The sequence below is a fragment of the Delphinus delphis genome, chromosome 19 (genome assembly GCF_949987515.2).
Source record: "Delphinus delphis chromosome 19, mDelDel1.2, whole genome shotgun sequence".
In the NCBI taxonomy this organism is placed as follows: Eukaryota; Metazoa; Chordata; class Mammalia; order Artiodactyla; family Delphinidae; genus Delphinus; species Delphinus delphis.
The window spans coordinates 29,905,130-29,930,061 of NC_082701.1; the positions used below are offsets into that span (position 1 = coordinate 29,905,130).

Sequence of the window (24,932 nt, forward strand, 5' to 3'; positions counted from 1 at the left end):
CCCCCTGTCTTTTAAAATCTGTTTAAAATTCTATTTGTTCTCTGAAATATTTTCCAAATAGAAGTGTGGGTATATTACTTAAAGGGGGGATGGAAATTTTTTAAAAAACCTTTTGAAAGCAGTGGTATACATATAAGTGCAGCTGTGGTGGGAAAGTGGGAAGTCCTGAATTTTAGCATTTGCCAGTTTCCCTGGTGTATATATTTCCATCCTAGCCGAGTTTAAGCTATCAGCATGATGTCACTGAAAATGGAGTTGGAAAGACATGCAGTAGTAGCATGTGATATATTTCTACTGTATAGATATGATAGACCTCAAGAGCATAGATAAGAGTAAAATATAGTAAAATAACTAGGAAGTTATGGTTTTTGTGTATATATTTGTTTTTAATAATTTATTTAGTTGTAAATTTAATAACTTAATTTTTAGTGATGGCTGTGTTTAACAATTGGCTTGCAAAAATTCCTAAAAATTTAGCTGGCTCCATCATGCCATTGATTGGAAGCACACTCTTTGGTATCATTTATTTATTTATTTATTTATTCATTCATTCATTCATTCATTTAGCTGTGCTGGGTCTTAGTTGCAGAACGCGGGGTTTTAGTTGTGGCATGTGGGATCTTGTAGTTGTGCAATGTGGGATCTAGTTCCCTGGCCAGGGATTGAACATGGGCCCCTGCACTGGGAGCGCAGAGTGTTAACCACTGGACCACCAGGGAAGCCCCTGGTATCTTATTAAAATATAAATACTTAAGGGAAGGAACCACTTCTTTTTGGTACTATTGGTGATTTTAGTACGTTGTGGACCCCCAGGTATTACGTGAAGCCATAGCTGAAACCACTCTCTTGAAGAGGAGACATTGTTAAATGGACTGTGGGATTATACTAGATAAATTTAAGCAGAACTAAAATATCAAGTTAAAAAACATTGGGCTTCCCTGGTGGCGCAGTGGTTGAGAGTCCGCCTGCCGATGCAGGGGACACGGGTTCGTTCCCTGGTCAGGAGGATCCCACATGCCGCGGAGCGGCTGGGTCTGTGAGCCATGGCCGCTGAGCCTGTGTGTCCGGAGCCTGTGCTCCGCAACGAGAGAGGCCACAACAGTGAGAGGCCGGCATACTGCAAACAAACAAACAAACAAAAATATATAGGCTTGGGACTTCCCTGGTGGCACAGTGTTAAGAATCCACCTGCCAATGCAGGGCACATGGGTTCGAGCCCTGGTCCTGGAAGATCCCACATGCCGCAGAGCAACTAAGCCCGTGTGCCACAACTACTGAGCCTGCGCTCTAGAGCTCGTGAGGCACAACTACTTAGCCTGTGTGCCACAGCTACTGAAGCCTGCTGCGCCTAGAGCCGGTGCTCCAAAACAAGAGAAGCCACCGCAATGAGACACCCGTGCACCACAACGAAGAGTAGCCCCCGCTCACCGCAGCTAGAGAAAGCCCACGCGCAACGAAGACCCAACACAGCCAAAAATAAATAAATTAATTAAAAAACACAAAAACATAGGCTTAAGAATATCTGTTCCATAAACAAGGGTTCCTAGAATAGAGATTCTATTTTAAGGTAACCCTGGAGCAACAAATCCCATAATCCTAAGAATTTTGTGGTAACTTAATAAGTTTTAAAAACTTTTATTTAAAATTATGCTTTAGCATGTTATACAGGCCTTGAATTATACATAAAGCTACAGAATTGTGGTCTACTTCAATAATTAAAACAAATCAGGTCTTCAATGTGTAGAGCCTTTGCTTTATTTGATTTGTTCTACCCCATCCCCTCCCCCTACTTTCCATCCACATGTCATACAGGTTAGTGTACTTTTTTATATAAAGAAAAAGATAATTCTTGAGCATATTTTAATGTGGGAATTATGCCAACAGGAAATTCTTTATATATACACACATACATATATAGTAATTACTGATATGCTTAATCATGGCAGCTAATAGAACAAGTATATATGACAAATGAAATGCCTCCATTTTTGGAAAACATTATAAACACTTTTTAAATAGAGAACTTCTAGATTTGTTTTTCTGGCTCATAGCAACTCCTTGTTGTTAGAGATGCAAATCAGATACTGATTATTGGAAAATTTTTAAAAACAAAGGCTGACTCTTTTCTTCAATTTCTACTCTAGAAGTTTTTGTTTATAAAGATAGAATTTTATTAATTGCAAAGTTTTCCAATCAAATTTAGGCCAATGATGAGAGAAATTATTAGTGATGGAAGCTTTAGTTTATCTCTTTCTGAAATTCTGTTCAATAGTGACAGCTTCTGACTTCAGAAGCATTTTAACTTCTGAGAGCCATTTTTTCTTCCTCACTCTACCTTCCAAAGTAGAATCCTTGGTTTACTTTTTGTATAATAAAAATATCTGTATACTGCTTCTCATTGGATCTGAGAACTACTTTTAACAGTTTTTGTTGGTTTATACTTTTTCCATTAAGGCTCCAAATTTTCAAGAAGGAATCTTTAGTCCAGAGCTTAAGTTGACAGAAAGGTCAGAAAATCTTCTCAGCTGTGGGCTATGAACAGGAGACCTTCCCTGAGGAAATCATGTTTTGCCTTTCACAGTAAACTCAAAGGATGGTGGTTGTTTCCCTGACAAATTCAAGGCAGTACATGCTTTAAGATCTAGTAAAAGATGTAGAATTCCCCCAAATTAAGAATAATTTGTAGATTATATCACATTCAGAAATAAACCACTTTTAACACCCTGATATATATCCTTCCCAACGTTTCTCTGTGTACGCACAAGTATTTTACAGCCTATGGCAGTTTTCTGCTTTTTCTCTCTTAGAAGTTTACTGCAGATCAAGGTCTCACGCTAGGACCCAGTTTAAATAAATCGGAGTTTTTCGGACTGCTACTCCTGTATTAATGTAGCTTTTTTTGTGTAATTTATGACCCTTTAAGCCTTCCAATTTTGGTCTGTGTGGCACATATTTGTAGTTCTTTGGTTAATGGGGTTGCAAATTATGTTAACAGCCGGAGTATCCCTGAAAATAAGTTTGTTCAGTGTTTTAATTTGAAACCACATATCCTACCAGAGGTAGAAAAACTGCCTATTTGATGAGAGTGTTAGTAACCTTAGGGAATTCTTGAAGCCACTGCTAGTTCTTAATAGAGCATGGGTATTCTAGATCAGGGGTCCCCAACCCCCTGTTAGGAACCAGGCTGCACAGTAGGTGAGCACAGTAGGAGGTGTGCGGTGGGCGAGCGAAGCTTCATCTGCGGATGCCTTGCATTATAGCCTGAACCATCCCCTATCCCCACCCCCGCCCACTCCCCCATTCCGTGGAAAAATCATCTTCCACAAAACCGGTCCCGTGTCAAAAAGGTTGGGGACCAATGTTCTAGATGATGGAGGTTCTGTATACTTTTCTATTTCCATATTTTCAAAATCAGTGTATATCATATTAAAATATGTGAAAATATAAAGAAAAAAGAATACAGTATCATGTTTAGTAATACATATTTTAGTTCATGAAATAATTATTTCTGCTGATCTTTAGTTCCAGAAGGCTGACTCTGATCTGGATTACATTCAGTACAGGCTGGAATATGAAATCAAGACTAATTATCCTGATTCAGCAGGCAAGGTAATCTGAAAAAGAAATGTTTTTTTAACAGAATATTATATTAAAAGATTTTCTGATAGTATTTCTAATAGTAGTAGATTATAACAATTACATTATTAAATTTATAGAATCTTTTTTGTGTTGGAAACTTGGTCACAGAATATTGGAGAGATTATACCCATAGTCAAGGAAATTTGTGGCTCCTCTTTTTTTTTTAACCCGTAAATAAGAATTATTGAGTCCAGAGGTGTAAACCACTATGGAAGCCTCTGAAATTCTGAGAGAATATGGATACCTCTAGGGCAGTGGTTAAATAAGAGGGGAGAAATCCTAGCAGTGATGATATTCTCTGAGGAAGATGATGATATACTATTAAATTCATTACATGAACTGTGATTTTTGCATAAAATTATGTACTTAGTTATTTCTAAGTTTAGGTTGATTAGAAATATTATCTGTTTATATGCCATAAATTATAACTACATGTATACACGCCTATCTATAGAGATAAAGCAGACAATTTTTAAGCATTGTCTGCTAAAATTAATTTAGCACTTAAAATATTAATTTACCACTTAAATCATTAATGTTTATCTTTTATAGCATTTGCTAGTAGACAAGAAATATCGTATTTTACTGTTTCTCAAAAAATTTATACAATTAAAATTTGGGAGGAATTGAGTGGAAGTGCAAATTAAAATAACATTTTATATAAAATTGGGAAAGCATTGTGAATGTTCAGTTTTTACTGCTTTACATGAAATAATGGAATGCCAGGATTCTATGGGAGTACAGTTTTAACTGTTCTACCTCCTTAACTGACTTGACTTTTTCTTTGTCTTTTCCTCTTTTCTCTTTTACTGAAGAACAACCAACCAATTCTGGTCCAGTGGTACCACCTAATTGACTGGCCAAAGCACTCATCTGAGTCAGTATCTTTCGAGTACCATGTGGAAAACATTTCATGTGGGGCTTCCCCTTTTCTTCCACCTTCCATCTCTCATTTTAGTTACACTTCCAGTTGTTTTTCTCTTCTACAACTTTTTTTTTTAAACAGCTTTATTGACCTATGATTCACATACCATGAAATTCACCCTTTTAAAGTATACAGTTCAGTGGTTTTTAGTATATTTAGTTCATTGGAATTTTTAGTAATTTAGTATACTGTACAGCCGTCATCACAATAAATATTTGAATATTTTCATCACCTCAAAAAGAAACCCATACCCATTAGCTGTTTCTCCCCATTAACAACCACTTCTCCTGCCCCTGGCCAGCTCCCAACAACTACTAATCCACTTTCTGTCTCTGAAAACTCTACAGATTTGCTGTCTGAACATTTCATATAAATGGAATCATACAATATGTGGCCTTTTATGTCTGGTTTCTTTCACTTAGCATGTTTTTTTTTTTAATTGACATATAGTTGATTTACAGTGTTTCAGGTGTACAGCAAAGTGATTCAGTTTTACATACACACACATACATATATATATATATATTCTTTTTCAGATTCTTTTCCATTATAGGTTATTACAAGATATTGAGTATAGTTCCCTGTGCTATACAGGAGGTCGTTGTTATCTATTTTATATACAGTAGTATATATCCGTTAATACCAAATTTCCAATTTATCCCTCCCCTGCCTCTTCCCCTTTGGTAACCATAAGTTTGTTTCCCATGACTGTGAGTCTGTTTCTGTTTTGTAAATAAGTTCATTTGTATCATTTTTTTTTAGATTCCACATATAACTGGTATCATGATATGTCTTTCTCTTTCTGACTTCACTTAGTATGATAATCTCTAGATCCATCCATGTTGCTGCAAATGGCATTATTTCATTCTATTTTAGGGATGAGTAGTATTCCATTGTATACATATACCACATCTTCTTTATCCATTCATCTGTCGATGGACATTTAGGTTGCTTTCATGTCGTGGCTATTGTAAATAGTCCTGCTATGAACATTGGGGTCCATGTATCTTACTATTTTTTTTTTTTGTGGTTCGCTGGCCTCTCACTGCCGTGGCCTCTCCCGTTGCGGAGCACAGCCTCCTGACGCGCAGGCTCAGCGGCCATGGCTCACGGGCCCAGCAGCTCCACGGCATGTGGGATCTTCCCGGACCGGGGCACGAACCCGTGTCCCCTGCATCGGCAGGCGGACTCTCAACCACTGCGCCACCAGGGAAGCCCTTTTTTTTTTTTTAAAGAAGATGTTGGGGGTAGGAGTTTATTAATTAATTATTGCTATGTTGGGTCTTCGTTTCTGTGCGAGGGCTTTCTCGAGTTGTGGCAAGCGGGGGCCACTCTTCATCGCGGTGCGTGGGCCTCTTACTATCATGGCCTCTCTTGTTGTGGAGCACAAGGCTCCAGACATGCAGGCTCAGTAGTTGTGGCTCACGGGCCTAGTTGCTCTGCGGCATGTGGGATCTTCCTGGACCAGGGCACGAACCCGTGTCCCCTGCATCATCAGGCGGACTCTCAACCACTGCGCCACCAGGGAAGCCCTCTTTTTTTTTTTTTTAATTAATTAATTTATTTTTGGCTGCATTGGGTCTTTGTTGCTGCACGCAGGCTTTCTCTAGTTGTGGCGAGCAGGGGCTACTCTTTGTTGCAGTGCGCGGGCTTCTCGTTGCAGTGGCTTCTCTTGTTGCAGAGGGAGCATGGGCTCTAGGCGTGTGGGCTTCAGTAGTTGTGGCACATGGGCTTAGTAGTTGTGGCACACGGGCTTATATGGCTCTGCAGCATGTGGGATCTTCCTGGACCAGGGCTCGAACCCGTGTCCCCCGCATTGGCAGGCGGATTCTTAACCACTGTGCCACCAGGGAAGTCCTGTAGGTTCTTTTAAATTTAGTAACACAATTAATGGCATGTTTCCTTTTGTTTCTTTCAAAAGACTTAGTTTTTTGCTCACATATTGGCTTTTCTTCTTCCTCATCACTAGCACTGTCATAACCAGAACACTTCTTGGATATTTTTGTGAGCTACCAAAAGTGATCACCCACTTATAATAAATAAAACCCTAAAACGAATTGAAATGTTATAGGCACAAAATTAAATAAAGTGCAGAATAGTTTGCAAACACTAATAAAAGAACACGGTGGCTCCCAAGAAGCCAGTCACTCAAAACAGGCTGTGTGCACAATAATGTTTTCCTCTGTGGTGTGGTGCTAAGTCCTAAAATCACGTTTCCTGAGTTAATCATTGCCATCTCAATTTTACTAGACCCAGTTACTGTCACAAAACACGTAGTATGGGTAATTGACGTTAACTCTTAGCTCTATGGCTGTTTATTCCTTACACCTTATTCACCAATTCCTTCTTTTTTCCTAGTTTGGGAGATCATCAGGGTTAGTTCTTAACACATTTTTTTCCCCTATAAATTTGTATCAATATTTGGGGAATTCGTTATTCTTATGGTTTATATGTACAGTTCTCTGATCAATTCACTACTGAGCTCCATTCTAAAGATCATTTATAATTGCCTGATCCCCTGCCGTCTCACAGTTGATGTCCTCTACCCTCAAATCAATTTTCCTCCCAACCTGAAACTTATATTTCTGTCAAATTAATTTTTATAAATAATTAGAAAAGTCACAGAAGTACATAGTTACAAATAGTAATTCCTTGTTTCACACTTTTATTTCAGCATCTTCTTGTATTTACCTCTATATTTCTAAGTAGTATGCTTGTATTGCTATTTTTCCTCTGATCTGAAAAATCTACTGATTTCCTGGATACATACTATTCTAGTTCAAATCCCAGCTCTGCATTGTGATCTTAGGCAAGTCACTTAACCTCTCTGTACTTAGTTTCCTCGTCTATAAAATGGTTTATTACTGCCTACTTTGTAGGTTAAGAGAGAATAAAATTATATATATACATAATGTGTTTAGAACTGTTTGGTCCAGAATATGCGATATATTTTAGCTGTTATTATTAATAACTTCCTGTTACTGAAGATAAAGATTAAATACTTTACTATCCATAAGTATCCTCATCTTCACAATTTCTGGATATATCATTCAGTATTTGTTTATATTATTATGTCTTAGTCTGTTTTGGGGGCTGCTATAACAAAATAGTAGACTGGGTACTTTTTTTTTTTTTTTTTTTTTTTTTGCGGTACGCGGTCCTCTCACTGTTGTGGCCTCTCCCGTTGCGGAGCCCAGGCTCCGGACGCGCAGGCCCAGCGGCCATGGCTCATGGGCCCAGCCGCTCCGCGGCACGCGGGATCCTCCCAGACCGGGGCACGAACCCGTATCCCCTGTAGCGGCAGGCGGACTCTCAACCACTGCGCCACCAGGGAAGCCCTGGGGCCTTCTTTTGGGTTGCAGACTTTTGGTTGTATCCTTAAATGGCAGAAGGGGAAGATCTCTCTAAGGTCTCTTCTATCAGAGCACTAATCCCATTCGTGATGGCTGTACCCTCATAACATAATCACCTCTCAAAGATCCCACCTCTTAATTCCATCACCTTGGGGGTTAGGTTTCAACAAATAAACTTTGCAGGGACACATTCAGATCACAGTAATTATGGCTCTGCAAATATTGCTTTTATCCAAGTCGTGCAATATACTATGTTTGCTTTTCCTTTCTTACACAACTTGTTTTTCTGGAGCTAATAATTGTTTTCTTTTTTTCCCCTTCAATTTTCTTAGTTTTTCTATGCATTTATCATTAATTCAGCCTCAGACTTTTCTACCAGAACTGTTAAACTCCTGTCAACATTGTCAGACACATCACATGATCCTTAAGTTTCATTTTCTTCCACATCCCTTGTGTGCTGTCTGTCCTCTTGCTCCAATCTAACCTTTGGCTCTACAGGCTTCCTGCATGGCTGGGAATTTCTTTACCATAATTTTGGTAATTCCCTTTGTTTTACTCCCTTTAGTTTGGATCATATATTTCACTCTTTGAGATGTCAGATGTTTGAAAATGTATTTACTTAACCCTTATTTAATCCTTTAGTTGATGGATGGTTTGGTTGAGTATGGAATTCTAGGTTAGAGATTATTTTCTCTTAATTTTAAAATCATGGTTTTGTGGTTTCCTAGCTTCCAGTGTTCTTGTTGAGAAATAGATGCCATTCTAATTCCTGATCAGTTGTATTTGTCTTCCTTCTTATTTTATACCTTCCATCCCCCCCCACCCCGCCCCCAAATCCTGCAGCACACCTATCTGTCTTGGAACTTTAAGAATATTTTATCTATGCTGTGAAATTTTATAATTATTTTATGATTATGATATAGGTTTTTTCATTAACTGTGCTGTCAGTTGGTGGGGCTCTTTAAATATGAAACACGTGAATCTAAAGTCATATCACTTTTCTTACCCATATATTCATAAGAAAAGAAATCCTCTTTTGTGGCCTTTCCCATTACTGAAATATTGGACTTCCTGAATCTATCCTCTATTTTTCTTATCTTTCAATTTTGTCTATTTCCCCCCTCCTTTTTAGGATATTTTTTGGACTGTATTTTCCAGTTTTTCTACTGGCAATCTCTTAGAATGTCTAGATACATTATGAGAAATGAAGGGTTAGGGTACAGGTCTCAGTGTCATTGGGGTGTTTACTGAGTAGATATCCCAAAAGGCATCTTAATATACAGTATTTGCCAGACTATACATTTGGTGTCATCTATATTTCTTTGCCCATATCAAACATACTATAAGTTTTCTTAACTTTTTTATGGTGTCTCTTTTGTCCTTTTCCTGCTTCTACTCTTCATGCCATAGGTCTTGGTCACTCTCTGCAGAGTTATTTTAACAGTCTTTAAGTTAGATTTTCTGTTCTTATTCATTCCTGTTAGAATCATCTTTATTTATCAATCTCCAAAGAAGAGGGGAGTAGAGGGCCATGAACTGAGCCTCTGACTATAGCCATGAGGTAGGGTCCACAAAGGAGATACTTGAAGAGTGGGAAGATAACCAAGATACTATAGTTTTGTGGAAATCAAGAGTTCAGTTTAAGAAGATTAGAATAGGAAAGAAATAAGGAGAGGCAAAAAGAGGGATATCAAAATTATAGAGCAAGTCTGACTTTTTGATTGTTTAAAATAATTTGGCAAAGGACTCTGGTCTATGGGGTCTTCTATTATTATTATTTATTTATTTATTTTTGGCTGCTTTGGGTCTTTGTTGCTGTGCGTAGAGCTTTCTCTAGTTGCGGTGAGCGGGGGCTACTCTTGGTTGCGGTGCGCAGGCTTCTCATTGCTGTGGCTTCTCTTGTTGCGAGGCACAGGCTCTAGGGGCACGGGCTTCAGTAGTTGCAGCCCACAGGCTCAGTAGTTGTGGCTCGCAGGCTCTAGAGCGCAGGCTCAGTAGTTGTGGCGCACAGGCTTAGCTGCTCCACAGCATGTGGGATCTTCCCGGACAAGGGCTTGAACCCGTGTCTCCTGCATTGGCAGGTGGATTCTTAACCACTGTGCCACCAGGGAAGTCCCAGGGCTATTTATTATTAAAAGGCCTAGGAAATGTATTATTATAGGACCTAGAAGGTTGGTGGCAAATGGAGTAAGAAAAATGAAACTGGTTTTGAATTGCAACAGAGTCAAGAGAAGAGTTAATTTTCCCCTCAGTATGGGGAAAATTTATATATATTTGAGGTCTGTATAGAGGGAGGTATGAAAAGGTTATTGAAATATAGGAAATTTAAGGTTCTGGAGGATATGGGGAGGACACAACAATAATAGTGGTAGTGGGACTTCCCTGGTGGCACAGTGGTTGAGAATCCACCTGCCAATGCAGGGTACACGGGTTCAAGCCCTTGTCCGGGAAGATCCCACATGCCGTGGAACAACTAGGCGCCTGCGCCACAATTACTGAGCCTGCGCTCCAGAGCCCGAGAGCCACAACTACTGAGCCTGCGTGCTGCAACTACTGAAGCCCGTGTCCCTACAGCCTGTGCCTCGCAACAAGAGAAGCCACAGCAATAAGAAGCCTGCGCACCACAACCAAGAGTAGCCCTCGCTTGCTGCCCCTAGAGAAAGCTCGTGTGCAGCAAAGAAGACCGAATGCAGCCAAAAATAAATAAATAAACTAATTTATTTTTAAAAATAGTGGTAGTGTTAGGGGCTAAGTAAGGATCAGAATGTCCACAGTGTTTTCATTTTCAGTGAAAACGCAGGAGTAGAAACTCCTAGATGGTTTCTGTCTTCTCAGTAAAGTAGTTGGGGTGAGGTATTTTGCCAAGAAGGGGTGGATGGGAACTGGAGGGAGTGGAGAAAGTTTGGAATAGCTAGTATTGGAGGGTTTGCTAAGAAACCACCAGGGAATGAAAAGAATAACCAAGTGGCAGAAAGCACCCAGTTGAAATGTCTTTTATGGAATAGTGGTTTATATTCCAAAATGAATTTGAAAAACTAATGTAATTTATAAATATAGTTGCTTGAGTTGGCATGCATTTTGTATAGTGAGGTCAGTGAATTGGTGCTCATACATACTTTAGCCCCATGACAGTGTATTTAAGAATTTCAGGACTTCCCTGGTGGCACAGTAGTTAAGAATCTGCCTGCCAATGCAGGGGACACGGGTTCCAGTCCTGGTCCGGGAGGTTCCCCCATGCCACGAAGCAAATAAGCCCGTGCGCCACAAATACTGAGCCTGCACTCTAGAGACCGTGAGCCACAACTACTGAACCAGCGCGCCTAGAGCCTGTGCTCTGCAACAAGAGAAGCCGCGCAATGAGAAACCCGCTTACGGCAGCGAAGAGTAGCCCCGCTCTCCTCAACTAGAGAAAGCATGTGTGCAGCAATGAAGACCCAATGCAGCCAAAAATAAATAAATTAATTAAAAAAGAATTTCATCCTAAGTGGTTTCAAGTTGTCTTATTCAACAAATCAAAATAGTTCCTTAAATCACCTTCTGTATAATAACATTTAGAACTGTATTTTAGAAGTATGGTGTAATTAATTATTGTGAGCTATACATCAAATATTACATATCTGATGTGACCTTATTTGCTGTTTAATATTGCTGTTTTGTGTGTGTGTGTGTGTGTGTGTGTGTGTGTGTGTGTGTGTGTGCAGGGGAGGGGTTATTTCTGTGCCTAGGCTTTAAATTCCTTGAGAATAGGATGTAGGTCTTATACTTCTCTCTTTTTTCCTTCCTCCCATCCTCTGTCCCATAGTTGCGTATTAAATACAGTGTTCTATTAAATGGATGGTAGAATGTGCTGTATATATTTTAATTCTTAAAAGAAGCTTAATTTTTCCTTTCCAGGTTTAATATATATTAATTTTTTTCCTGATGTAGAAAAATCCTGTTACACTCTTAAAGGAATTGTCAGCAATAAAGTCTCGATATCAAACTTTGCATGCACGCTTTAAACCAATTGCTGTTGAGCATAAAGAGACTAAGAGCCGCATTTGTGCTACTTTCAATAAGACTATGACCTTGATACAAGAACTACAAAAGCAAACAGACCTGAAGGTAATGCTTTCAATTGACCAGTTGGATTTGTAGAATTTTAATTCTGAATTTCTCTTTGAAAGATAAATCCCCAGTAACTCTCATTTTGAAATTCAGCAGTTGGAACTGTTGATAGAAATGAGATTTTCCTGATTCCCTGAAGTATAATAGCGCTCATCTTCTTTATTTTATAAATTTAATTTATTTTTGGCTGTGTTGGGTCTTCTTTGCTGTGCGCGGGCTTTCTCTAGATGCGGTGAGCGGGGCTACTCTTCGTTGTGGTGCGCAGGCTTATTGCAGTGGCTTCTCTTGTTGCAGAGCACGGGCTCTAGGCACCTGGGCTTCAGTAGTTATGGCACGTGGGCTTAGTTGCTCTGCAGCATGTGGGAATCTTCCCGGACCAGGGATCGAACCCGTGTCCCCTGCATTGGCAGGTGGATTCTTAGCCACTGCACCACCAGGGAAGTCTCCCTCCTTTTATTTTAAAATGAGCAGGTGGACTTGACATGGTTAATGAAGAGGTATGCTGTCTTGGATTATGTAGCCATGGCAGAAGAGAAATCTTCCTAATACTTATTAAATCTACCAGTTCTGCTGGTTCCTGTAAGAACTAGTGAGACTGAGAAATCTAGAAAGCATCTATACCAGTGACTATTTTTTAGTTCTCCTTTTCTTCAGTTGGGTTGGTGGACTTGGGTAAGCCTGACCTTCATCCTCTTCCTCCATTCTGCACCCCCTTCACATTTACTGTAAGAATCTCATTTAGTGTAATCCTCTATCACTGATGTGTAAAACTCTTTAGATATGTTGGAGTAGGAAAAAGAATATGAACTGCTGACCTAGGCACTGAGATCTCGAACAGCCAATTGAAGAGTTTGCTCGCATTTTCATTTACAATGCAAAGGTGAGGGCTTTTGAAAGAAAAGATAGCCTAACGTAGATGGAATCATAGAGTTGAATTTAATTATCTGGACAAAAGATGTCCAATAGGTTTTAATTTCTGGTGCTAACTCCAATCAGTTAACTGGTAACACCTGCTTAGAATGCTGTATTAAGGAGCTGTGTCTGGGCATGGCAAAAAAGCTATGTGCTGTGGCATGCTGCTAGGGGCAGCATACATGGTATTTATTTGCCAAGTCTGAACTAAATTATGGCTTAAGTTACTTGAATTATAGGCTTGCAGCAAGAGTAGATCTCAAAGGTTGATTACCCAGGTTAATTTGATCAAGAATTCTTTATGTTACCAATGGAGGAAAAGAGAACAGTGCCTGGGTAAAAATCGTAAAATGACACCTTAAATGCATGTCATGGAGAAATGAATAGTGGAAGAGGGGAGGGCAATTAAAAAGGGCACAGAGGGAATAGGGAGCAGGAATTTAAACAGTATGGGTGGCGTCACCTGCTAATAAATAAAATGCAAAAAAGATGTAATAACCTTTATAAATAAAATCAAGTCACATATTCTTCATTGTACATGTGATCAGAGCCTGACAACAGAAGCACAAAACTTGTTCTAAGGAAACAAATCTTGAAGGAGAGACTAAGAGTAGTTCTGGATGTATATATCAACATATATGTATAGAAATCCATGAATTTATTGAAGCACAATAAATTTGGGTGAGTAAAGAGAAAAATGAAAGAGAAAAATGATTTTTTGAATATTTACTAAAAATTGTCTCCATTAGATACAATAAATAAATGGCATATTTCTGAGATTAAAAAAGTGGTACAGAAAAGTAGTTATGATAATGATAGGGGATGTCAAATCATTTAAATATCTATAAAAGTCTTCATTTAGTTAAAAGAAGTATCTGAAATGAGGAATAATTATATCAAAGGTAGGAAGCTAAGGGTTTTCACTTTGGATCAGATGATGACAAATAAGGAGAAATGACTGAAAGGCAGGTTATAAACCTTGAAAAAGGAGATCATATTTTAGAATCAATGATAGCCAAGTTGGGAAATGTTGAATATAGTGGGTCTTATACCCACTAGTTTAAAAATGAGATAGCAGTAGAAAATTAAGGGAATTTTTTTTTTTTTTTTTTGCAGTACGCGGGCCTCTCACTGTTGTGGCCTCTCCCGTTGCGGAGCACAGGCTCCGGACGCGCAGGCCCACCGGCCTTGGCTCACGGGGCCAGCCGCTCCGCGGTGTGTGGGATCCTCCCGGACCGGGGCACGAACCCGCATCCCCCGCATCGGCAGGCGGACTCTCAACCACTGCACCACCAGCGAAGCCCAAGAGAAAATTTTTATGATCAAAATGTGGAAGAAAAGGGAATGGCATCTATAGAGAGTTATATAACCAAAAATAGTTCTATGAGCCCAGAGTGTAAAGGAATTTCAAGTATAAAAAGAGGTATATTAGACATATGGTCAGAACTGTGAGAATAGTTAAGAAAGCCAAAGGCTAGATTGAGCTGAGGATTCTGAAAACTTCTAAAATAACCAAAAGGGCTTTTAAAATTATTTTGGGAACATGAAGAACAAGAAAGGGATCTCTACTTAAGGCAAATGGTCCTTTGTTCATAAACAAAAGAAAGCAAACAAAGTAAAACGGTTCAGTTATTATCTTGCTATGATTTTTATCAAGTTGAGTGGTTTTTCATTTGGAAGGACAGAAAATGTATATTTGAATTAAAAAAACTTGAATTGGTAATAGTAAAAAATAAATAGGGGGGCTTCCCTGGTGGCGCAGTGGTTGAGAGTCCGCCTGCCGATGCAGGGGACACGGGTTCGTGCCCCAGTCCGAGAAGATCCCACATGCCGTGGAGTGGCTGGGCCCGTGAGCCATGGCCGCTGAGCCTGCGCGTCCAGAGCCTGTGCTCCACAACGGGAGAGGCCACAAATAGTGAGAGGCCTGCGTACCGCAAAAATAAATAAATAAATAAATAAATAGGGAGGTAAGAACAGAAAAGGAGGTGGAAGGAAGGGAATGCATATTAATTTCCTGATCTTTTTAGTTGCTGTTAAGACACTGAGGTTTAAATATAGTTAATTGTAAAGGTGACCATCAAAAGAAAAAAAAGGACTAAACTTGTTCCAAATAGAAGATAGCAAAACAACCCCTCCCAAACAAAAGTATAGCAATAAACAGAAAATTAAAAAGGCATTAAAGATAGAATGTATGGTATTCCATCGATGCTCTGAAATATTTGTATTAAAGAAGAAAAATTTCTACACATTTTAGACTAGTTAACTCCTGGAAAACCTCTTTGAAGTTTTATTTTATAAACAGATGGTCTGAAATCTCTCTGAATTTCAGAGATCACAATGAGAAACATGGATTCATGGAGAACAAAGTCTTGCCAGAATAATGCCATTTCCTGTTTTTGAGACAGAAGAGGGAAATTCTGTTACTATTTGGGCTGCAGTAAGGCCTATGATTGTTTTTCATTTTATCCATGTGAACATTTTGGGCAAATGATGGCTTGATAAATGAAACCAGGTGGGGTGTCCAATGGCCTCATGTGGCTATATAAATTAAAATTAAAAGTAATTAAATAAAATTAAAAATTCAGTCCTTCGTCTACTGATTGGACCGTGCAGATACAGAATATTTCCAGCATCACAGCAAGTTCTATTGGACAGTGTTGCCCTAGAGCTTCTGATTCTATAGGTACGAGGTGTTCCAGATTTGGCAGTCTCTCTAGAGATGACCTATATAGTTAAGCAGATTTGTAACTAGTTGAGTGATTCTTCAGGTCCTACCTCCTATTATTTCCTCATTAACCCTATGTTTCAGCTAGCCTGTTTGTTGGTGCTCCGTGAAAGCCCCTTACAACTTGCCTTCGGCTTTTCTTTGTTTTTTGTTTTTTAATATATAAATTTATATACTTATTTATTTTTGGCTGCGTTGGGTCTTCGTTGCTGAGCGTGGGCTTTCTCTAGTTGCGGCGAGCAGGGGCTACTCTTCGTTGCGGTGCGCAGACTTCTCATTGCGGTGGCTTCTCTTGTTGCAGAGGGTGGGCTTCAGTAGTTGTGGCTCGTGGGCTTTAGGCGCAGGCTCAGTAGTTGTGGCGCATGGGCTTAGTTGCTCTGTGGCATGTGAAAATCTTCCCAGACCAGGGCTTGAACCCGTGTCCCCTGAATTGGCAGGCAGATTTTTAACCACTGCGCCACCAGGGAAGTCCCCTTCTCTTTTGCTGTTTAGTAGTCCTTCTACCTGCTTTTGTGAATTCTGTTTGCTGGTTGTTTTCTCAGCATCTGTTCTCTCTTCTTGCCTAAAAGATTACTGACTCTCTTGAGATGTGTGCCATTCCTCAGGCTCAGGCCTGAGGTAAAGTTGCTGCTATCCTCAGCTTCAGGGGGTGTGCCTGATTTGCAAGGGGAATGGATTTTCCTTTAACTAACATTGGTTCAGGAATAGGTTTGTAACGCAAATGACATATGAGGAGGGAAAGTCTGAAAGTAGGAAATTAGGAAGAGTTTCCCCACTGCTGAGAGAACCCTGGGAAGAGAAAGCTTTACTTCTTCTAAACATTGTGTACAGATGTGATACCTAGCACCGCTAGAGCCATTTTCCTGTCAGCTTGAGGATAAAGCCACCATCAAGGATATCAGAGCTGTTAGATGGAAAAAACTGAGTCCTTACATTGTTGAGCATAAACCAGCCCTTCTGTATTTATTGTGCAATGATAATACATTTTCTTATTTATCCATTTTCAAATGTCTCTATTACTTGCAGATAAAAGCATCTTAATTATCCTTCAAAATTTAACCCAAATCTCTACTTCTGAAGAAACTTCCAGACTATTTTTGTTCCCACTTCTTTTTCAAAGTACTTTTAGAATATGCTGTTCAAATGTGACTTCCTTGGTTCTGTTAAATTACTGTCCTTAAATTGTTTGATTTCTTGGTCTTGTTTCTTCAATTTAATTGCAAGTTCTTTGGAAACTCAAACATCAAAGTAGCTTGTATATAGATAGCCAATATGTACTTTTTCCTTGCCTTCCTAAATTTGTGATTATATACATAGTATGAACTTATGGAAACATTTATTGGTGTAACAAAGCAGAAATTAATTTAGCAGTTTAAAGATTTTTTTAATTAAAAAAAATTTTATTGAAGTATAGTTGATTTACAATGTGTTAATTTCTGCTCTTCAGCATAGTGATTCAGTTATATACATATATACATTCTTTTTCATATTCTTTTCCATCCTGATTTATCACAGGATATTGAATATAGTTCCCTGTGGTATACAGTAGGACCTTGTTGTTTTAAGGGATTTTGAAATAAAGATTTTGTCATTTGTTTTGTAGCTGTTGCCACTGACTGAAGAAGAGAAAACTGCGGCAGAGCAATTAAGAGCTCACATGTCAGACTTATGATGAAGAAATGGACTTGCAAAAGGGAACTCTAATGGGGAAGAGATCAATTCCAGAGAGATTTAGGAAGCTGTCTTGTTAGCATTTGATTACTGTTGGTGGGGGGATGACAAAGGAGATTTGGCTTGGGTTACTGGATAGTGATGCCTTCCACGAGAGAGGGGAATACAAGACGAAGGGCAGATACTGTACTCATAATGTTCAGCCAAAGGGATGGAATGGAAATAAAGAGATTTAAAAATATATATGCGTATACACTTAGTCTTGTAATTTCAGGCAAGTCTCAACACCATTTTGTATCTGTTTTTGTATAATCAGGATAACACAGATGTCCTGGCCTATTGTAAAAGAAAATTATGTACCACCAGTCAGTCAAATGTGAATGAACATGCTTTGGAAATTAAAGGATAGAAAAAAAATTTGTATTATGTTATATATATGTATATAATTTTATTATTGAAAATTCTGATTGCAGATGTGGTCACATTATTTGTGAGACTGCTAATGTGTGACTTAACAGTCTCCCATAAAACCTAACTTAGTAATAAGCTGGCTTTTCTGTGACAGCCTCACTTTTATTTTTGTCCTATTCCTTCTTCCTGCTAATGTTGAGCAGCATGAGCTCTGCTTTCAAACGCTGTTTTAGATTGTCCCTGTTATACTTCAATACTACCTTTGTTCTCCTCTGGTCTATATTACTGTAATTGTTCATTCTACTGTATATGAAAGCTAAGAAACTGAAATGAGAGGATCACTGACAACCGCTACTTGCCAGTTTGTTTTGTGTGTGCGCGCGCGCGTGTCAACTTCCCTATTAAAAAAAAGAAAAAAACTAATGGCAAGTAAATATGAAAGTAAATCATGGTATATCTATACAACAGAAGGTCAGGTTGCCAGTAAATTATTACTGTTAATGTTCTGGGAAATGTTAAAGCTATGCTAAATAGGTAAGAGGAGAAGCAGATATTGTAGCTTTGTCGTCAAGATTGGGCTTTGGACTCATACCGGATATGTAAACACAGGTTTTAAATTCTAGCTGTATGACCCTGAGCAAACCACTTGACTTGTGTGTGTCAGGATGGCTGGAAGCACAATAAGATGGTAAAGTATTAGCGTTTGATATTTAGTAGTCCTTCAATAAATATTTCTATATATGTCATAAAAACAAGGCATTGAAAGATTAGGAAAAGTGTATCAAATGTTAGTTTTACAGGTTATAGAATTATACTTTAATGTAATTTTAAAAGAATTTTTTCTGTTATGTTATTAACAAACTTATAATAGCTGACAGACAGGGTTGGAAGAGTAGCTTCAGTTAAAATTGTCTTGTCTCTTCTGAATATCTGGAGAACAGAAAGTAACCCCCCCCCTTTTAAATTACAGATAAATAAGTCACACCTTAGTAACAGATACTATTTTTCTTCAGTACTCAGGCAATGAATATTGAGGAAGTTCCTGTCATGGTATGGCTCTGGGATGTGATGGTGATGGTGATATTGAAAAATGGTGGTTATCATGAAGAGGTCTTAACAAGTTACTGGTGTTACAGGGTTTTGCTTTCAATCAGAAAAAAAACTAGATTGTACTGTTTTTCCTCTATGACTTCCTTCACAAGTTACCTTCTAAATGTTGGTTCTTCCCCTCATCCCTCTTAAAATTGCTCTTGTTTATATATTCATTTATTTCCCAAGGTTCATTTATTGCCCTTTTGGGGAATGATTCCCAAGTATAACTTATTTCACTAGACCTAGATCCAAATTTCCAATAAAAACCTCTACCTGAATATTCAAATTGAACATGTCCAGAATACTTAACAGATTTTCTTATTTTGTTAACAGCAACTATTCTGTTAGCTGGCATTAAAGTTTGCATCCCTTTATCTTCTTAGTTAATAAAATCTATAATTCTATAATCTATAATTCTTTGAAATCTATAATTCTTTGAAATGTTTGTTGTATCCAACCTTCACTTTACCTTCACTCTTACTACCTAATTTAGACCTTTTTTATTTCTCATCTGGATAATTGTTTTCTCCTATGTGACTACTAGTGTTTTTATGTCTTAAGTTGTGATACAAATTAATTTTAATTAGGTTGTATTTTAAACACAACTTTAATTTTAAGAAATTAAAAAAATATAAGTATGCTTATTCTCCCAAATAACTGCAACTTTTTAGATGTTTCTACATGTATACAAATTAAAAAACATTTTAAACAAAAATAGGCTGATACTATATACTGTACTGCAGCTGCACCCTTTTTTTATCTTAAAAATATTTTTGGTATCTTCATATCATTCTTTTGAACAGCTGTATATATAAATTTACCATAATTTTTACCAGTGCCTCTTTTATAGGCGTTTAAGCTGTATAATACACAAATTAGGAGATTTGGAGGGTGGGTAAAGGAGGATGGCAAGGTCAGCCTTTCCTTAAGGAATTCTAATAGAGCACATGACAGGTTTCTCAACGACACACAGCAGTTTAGCATCCTGCCAACTAAATTCCTTTTTTGCTTAGTTAGCCAGAATCTGACAGTGCTTGCAAGCAATGACCCCTAATTAGTTGTACGGGTTTTCTAATTTTCCACTGTTATGAACTATGGCAATAAATCTTTAAACATTTTGGGGCTCTTGGGCAAATATATCTATTAGTACAAGAACCTATTTTAATATTTATCATACATTGTAATTTTACCTATTTGCTTTCTGCTATGCTGGGTTGCAAAGACCACTTCTCATTACCCTTTGAGTCCCAAGTAGTATAGTACCGTGTTTCCCAAGTAACTTTTTAAATTGGGGTAAAATTCACATACCATAAAATTAACCATTTGCCATTATTAAAATGTACAACTGAGGGCATTTTAGTATAAAAGATGTGCAACTGTCACCTCTATGTAGTTCCAAGACCATAAATAATTTTTGCTGAAAGAATTTTTTCAGGCACAATATTCCTAAATTATATCTTTGTACATGGCTCATGGAGTTAAAAAAATTGTTATGCCCACTACTTATAAGAAAGTCCAAATGCTTTGATATTTAAGAAATTCTTCCTAGATAATTGTTGATTCTTTTCAGGTGCATTCACTTTCCGTTAAGTGTAACAGTTGTTTGCAATAAACTGGAAAGGAAAAATTAAACTCAAGAATTTGATGTACATCCTTTGCCTCACACCTTCAATTTCTGCAATCTTTAAACATTTCTTACGCTAGAAAACTGTAGAAAGCAGACGCCAATATGGGAAAGCTGAATACAGCTGATACTCTTGCACTTTCCACAGTCTCAGGGCGATAGCTCACCTCGAGCCCCAAGCAATGCAGGGCGAGTGTGGTTGGGTGTGGGTCTGACGTCTACACCGTCCGTGGTCCCGTCCTCCCACTCCCGACTCTGAAATTACCGCTCTAAGCTTCACAATCTGGAGCTTTGCTTCCGTACGTGGGGCGGAAGTCTTAAAAACCTGAGAATCTGGGCTTGCTCCCCGAGAAAGCAGCACTAGCCACGAATCCTCTGCACCACAGTTTCTCAAGGTGCGGACCACAAGCCACCTGCAGCCAAATCACCGAGAGAATTTGTTGAAAACGATTTCGTGGAGCCCCACCCTAGAATCACGGAGTCCGAATACCTAGGGGTGTTGCTCCGGAGTCTGCATTTCCCACAAACCCTCCAGGTGGCTCCAGCCTTTGGCGCGCGAAAGTTTGAGACGGGTAGAGCGCCGCCCCTCCCCTGAGGGAAACGGGGCGCGGTCAAGCGCCGCGCCCTCCTCCGCCTGCGCTAACACGGGCCGAAGGCACGCAACTCTGCAGCAGCCAGCGGCCAAATCTCGTGTGCTCCCCTGCACCGCGGGAACTAGGCGCCCGCCGCTGGTCCGCTCCCTTAGCGCTGCGGCCTGCGCGCATGCGTGCACGCGGGCCGCGCCTTTTCTCGCAGCGCACCTTCCGCTACCGTGGTTACCGTTGGTGTTTGCGAATTCCCAGCGGCAACTGAGTCGCGGAAGACCAGCGCCGCCGGGTTTCAGCTGCGGTTTGATAGGCGCGCGCCCGCGTCACGTGGGCAAGGCTCCTGCTCGGTCGCTGGCGGGCCGCTCAGCCGGGAGGAAAGAAGCTTGTGGCTACCGCTCACCCTCCCACTGCGCCCTAGGGCTGGCGCGCGGATAAAAATGGCGAAGTGTGGGTAGCTGGCGCCGAGCCTGAAGCGATGGGGCACGCAGGTGGGGCGGTGGTCGGAGACCCCTGATGTAGGCGCCCGGCTGTTCTCCGCGGCGATTTGACTTGGTGACCTCAGGCCGGCGCCTAACAGGTCAGACCACGGACTCCGCGGGTCGCCGAGCGCCCCGCCGAGAGCCGGAGGCAATGGATGAACAGAGCGTGGAGGTGAGGGGGCTTGAGGAAGGTGGTGCTTAGTCTCCCTCGCCACCCGCTGAGCGTTCTTTATTCGAGGCGCTTTGCCTTAGTCCACCCTCTCGTAGGACGTCTTGCCCTAGTCCCCCCACCCCGCCGCTGCCTTTGTGGAGGGGGCTGGCCCAGTGCAGAGGACGCCGTGCTCGTTTTGCAGCCCTCCGGCTGCCCTGTGCTCTGACCCGCAGTCAGGTGGTGCGTATCCTGGCGTTTTCAGGATGTCTTGGCACGGGTACTCATCCCCACAGGGTTTCTGCAAACTACAGCCTGTGCAGAGCAGAACTGCAGATTCTTTAGACGGACGTGCGCTGCGACTCGCCACCAGTTCTTACGAGTTTTTGCGCGGATCCAAATCTCCCTCCGAATGGATAATCATTCCCTCCCAGCGGTACATTTTGTAGACATCTGCCCTTCCTAGGTTGATTGAGGATATAATTTTACTATCCTGTTTGACTGTAGTTTTCCAGAGCAACCTATTCTTTTTATATATGACTCTTGTAAACGATGATTTCAAACGTTTGGGGTATTTACGTTAATGCTAGGAACTTAAAAATGATTGCTTATTGGACATAATTGTATAATAATAATAATTGTCAAGACTTGAACCTTGCAATTACTAAAATACTAAATCGTTGATAAGGAACAGCTATATTACCTGGGCACTCCACTTGAAACTAGTTCATCCAATGGTCGTATTTTCCCCCGCCGTACCCCCCATCCCCCAACGTCTGCATCTCACAGATTCTTTCTAGTCCTGCAGAGTCATGGTTAGACTCGTGAGTAATTTTCTCCTTAATTCCTCATGTAAAAGTATTATAAAAGTTTTGTAACCTTACCTTGGTTTTAGAAGAGTTTAATTCCTCTGGAATGGAGTAAAAATAAATGTGAGTACTGTAAAAATAAACTTAAAATATATAATAACCTACATTTAATTATATCTGTTTTCTTGTCAGATACTGCCTAAATGGATTCATCTGAGGCTGGCAAAGATAATACTGCTTCTTCTGTTTACGTATTTTTTTTCTTCCCAAAGCCTTCATAGAGCTACCACCAAAATTCTCCATACGGACAGAATTTCAGGCTCAAATAAGTAGCTAGTTGGTTGCAGCAGCATGGCAGAAATTCAGAGCAGAAATTCAGATTTATGGATTCTGAATGACATTGTTTCTCTCTTGATCAAAGTATGCTGCCATTAATGTATCTTTTTATACTTAAATTATAAAAGCAGTGCATCCCCCTTGGGGAAATTGCAGAAAAAGTCACAAGTTCATAGTGTTCATACAGTCACAGTTTGCCTTTTTTTTCCTTACTGTCACACATCATAAGGGTTTTTTTTGATCATTAAACAATTCAAAAATATTTCTGTGACTATCATAGTCTATGTTAACTCCTGTAACTTAATATTTTGACGTTTGGGCTATAGCCAGATTCTTGCCATTATAATTGATGTTTCCGTGAAAATATTTGTGCATGTCTGTGTTTGCATTCCATATTCTTTTCTTAGACTAGAACCACTGTGAAGCTTAGAAAAAAGGAAGCATTTTTTTCCCAGGAGATGTTCTGAGGTACCCTGGACCTTGACTAACCAAGTCCTGATACGGAATATAGTTAAAACTGGGATGTTATCAACCCCAAATAAATGTAATTGTCAGGTGAATTATTGCAAGCATGCCTTTTAGTCATGATTCAGTAGCGTAATCTGGTGAACCTTATATCTATTATTTTCAGAGCATTGCTGATGTTTTCCGATGTTTCATTTGTATGGAGAAATTGCGGGATGCACGCCTGTGTCCTCATTGCTCCAAGCTTTGTTGTTTCAGCTGTATCAGGGTAAGTTGTATCTCTTTTTACATACATTTAGTATATATAGGGTGTATTGTAAAAACCATTTTCTTTATCTTGTTTTAATTTTACATTTTATGTCCTTTTAAAAATGTCTTAAATGATTGTTTCTTAATAGGGAGACCATCAATGTGTATTGTTTAGTACTATGGAGATGAATAATCATCAAGTCATAATTGCCATGAAGTGTCTGGAAACCAAAGCCCAGTGTAACTTTAGTATATTTACATTATTAAATCACTGTACATTTAACAAGTACTTACTAAGTGCTTACCTGCGTTGTGTTTGGGGTTGAGGATACTAAGATAAGTGATGGAAGTGCCTGCCCTGCAGAAGCTTAAATCTAATTGAGAGAACGGTCTTTGTGTTTATATTGAAGAATGTGCAGTGTCCTAAAGAGGCACTCACAAAGTGCTGTGAGACTCAGGAGGGAGAGTTTATACTTGTTTGATGGGTAAGATAGAGAAAAAGCTAGTAATGGGTTAAAAGGCACATAATAAAATCATATAATCTTATAGTTAAAAGAGACCTTAAAGATGAATATAATCCAATGGCTTTAAAAATTGAATGTAGGTGAACCCCAGAAACAAAATTATTAGGAAGCTTAAGATGTAAAGCAGAAGAGCTTATTTTGGTTGTGTGTGGGGATTCAGTCACACATCTGCAGGCCATAGTTGAAAACTGCCTGGCCCACATGACTCTTAGTAGATTATTTCCTTTATTGAGAAAGTCAAAGTCATCTAACATGCTCATCATCTCAAAATTTCTCTGTGGTTCCTTATTCCTGCCTGAGGAAGATAAATATCCCTTTGTCAAGAGTAATATCTGTAACACTTAAATCATTTGCTTCCAGTCACACATTTAGCAAATGATGGAGCTGGATTTGAACCCAGGAAGCCTGGGTCAAGAGTCTGTGTTCTTTGACACTACACATCTACAGAGGGCCTAAGTTACATACCATGCTGGTTCTCCCACTCATAAGCTGAGAGACTTGATCTTAGCATTGTTTTCTCAAACAATAGAATGTGGATAACAAGATCTGTCTCACAGGATGGTTGTGGCATTAAATGAGATAAGCTAAAAGGTAATTTAGAAACTAAAATGTAGTTAAGACTTCACCTTCCAATGCAGGGGGTGGGAGGTTCGATTCCTGGTTGGGGAGCTAAGATCCCACATGCCTCTCCACCAAAAAACCAAAACATAAAACAGAAGTAATATTGTAACAAATTCAATAAAAACTTTAAAAATGGCCCACATCGGGACTTCACTGGTGGCGCAGTGGTTAGGAATCCGCCTGCCAGTGCAGGGGACACGGGTTCGAGCCCTGGTCCGGGATGATCCCACATGCCATGGAGCAATGAAGCCCTTG

General features: G+C 39.5%; 2 protein-coding genes across 2 annotated transcripts in view; both read left to right on the forward strand.

The window, feature by feature from the left end:
• SKA2 (spindle and kinetochore associated complex subunit 2) overlaps positions 1–20,395 on the forward strand; it is a 31,113-nt gene extending 10,718 nt beyond the window's left edge. Inside the window, 2 exon segments of the mRNA XM_059998209.1 lie at positions 3,532–3,609; positions 17,265–20,395. Coding sequence (XP_059854192.1) covers positions 3,532–3,609; positions 17,265–17,277 — 91 coding nt within the window. The 3' untranslated portion in view covers positions 17,278–20,395.
• Positions 20,396–21,294: 899 nt separating this feature from the next.
• Positions 21,295–24,932, forward strand: part of TRIM37 (tripartite motif containing 37) — a 155,867-nt gene continuing 152,229 nt past the window's right edge. The window contains exons 1-2 of the mRNA XM_059997311.1: positions 21,295–21,697; positions 23,450–23,551. Of these exons, the coding sequence (XP_059853294.1) occupies positions 21,677–21,697; positions 23,450–23,551 (123 nt within the window). The 5' untranslated portion in view covers positions 21,295–21,676. The remainder of the gene's footprint in view (positions 21,698–23,449; positions 23,552–24,932) is intronic.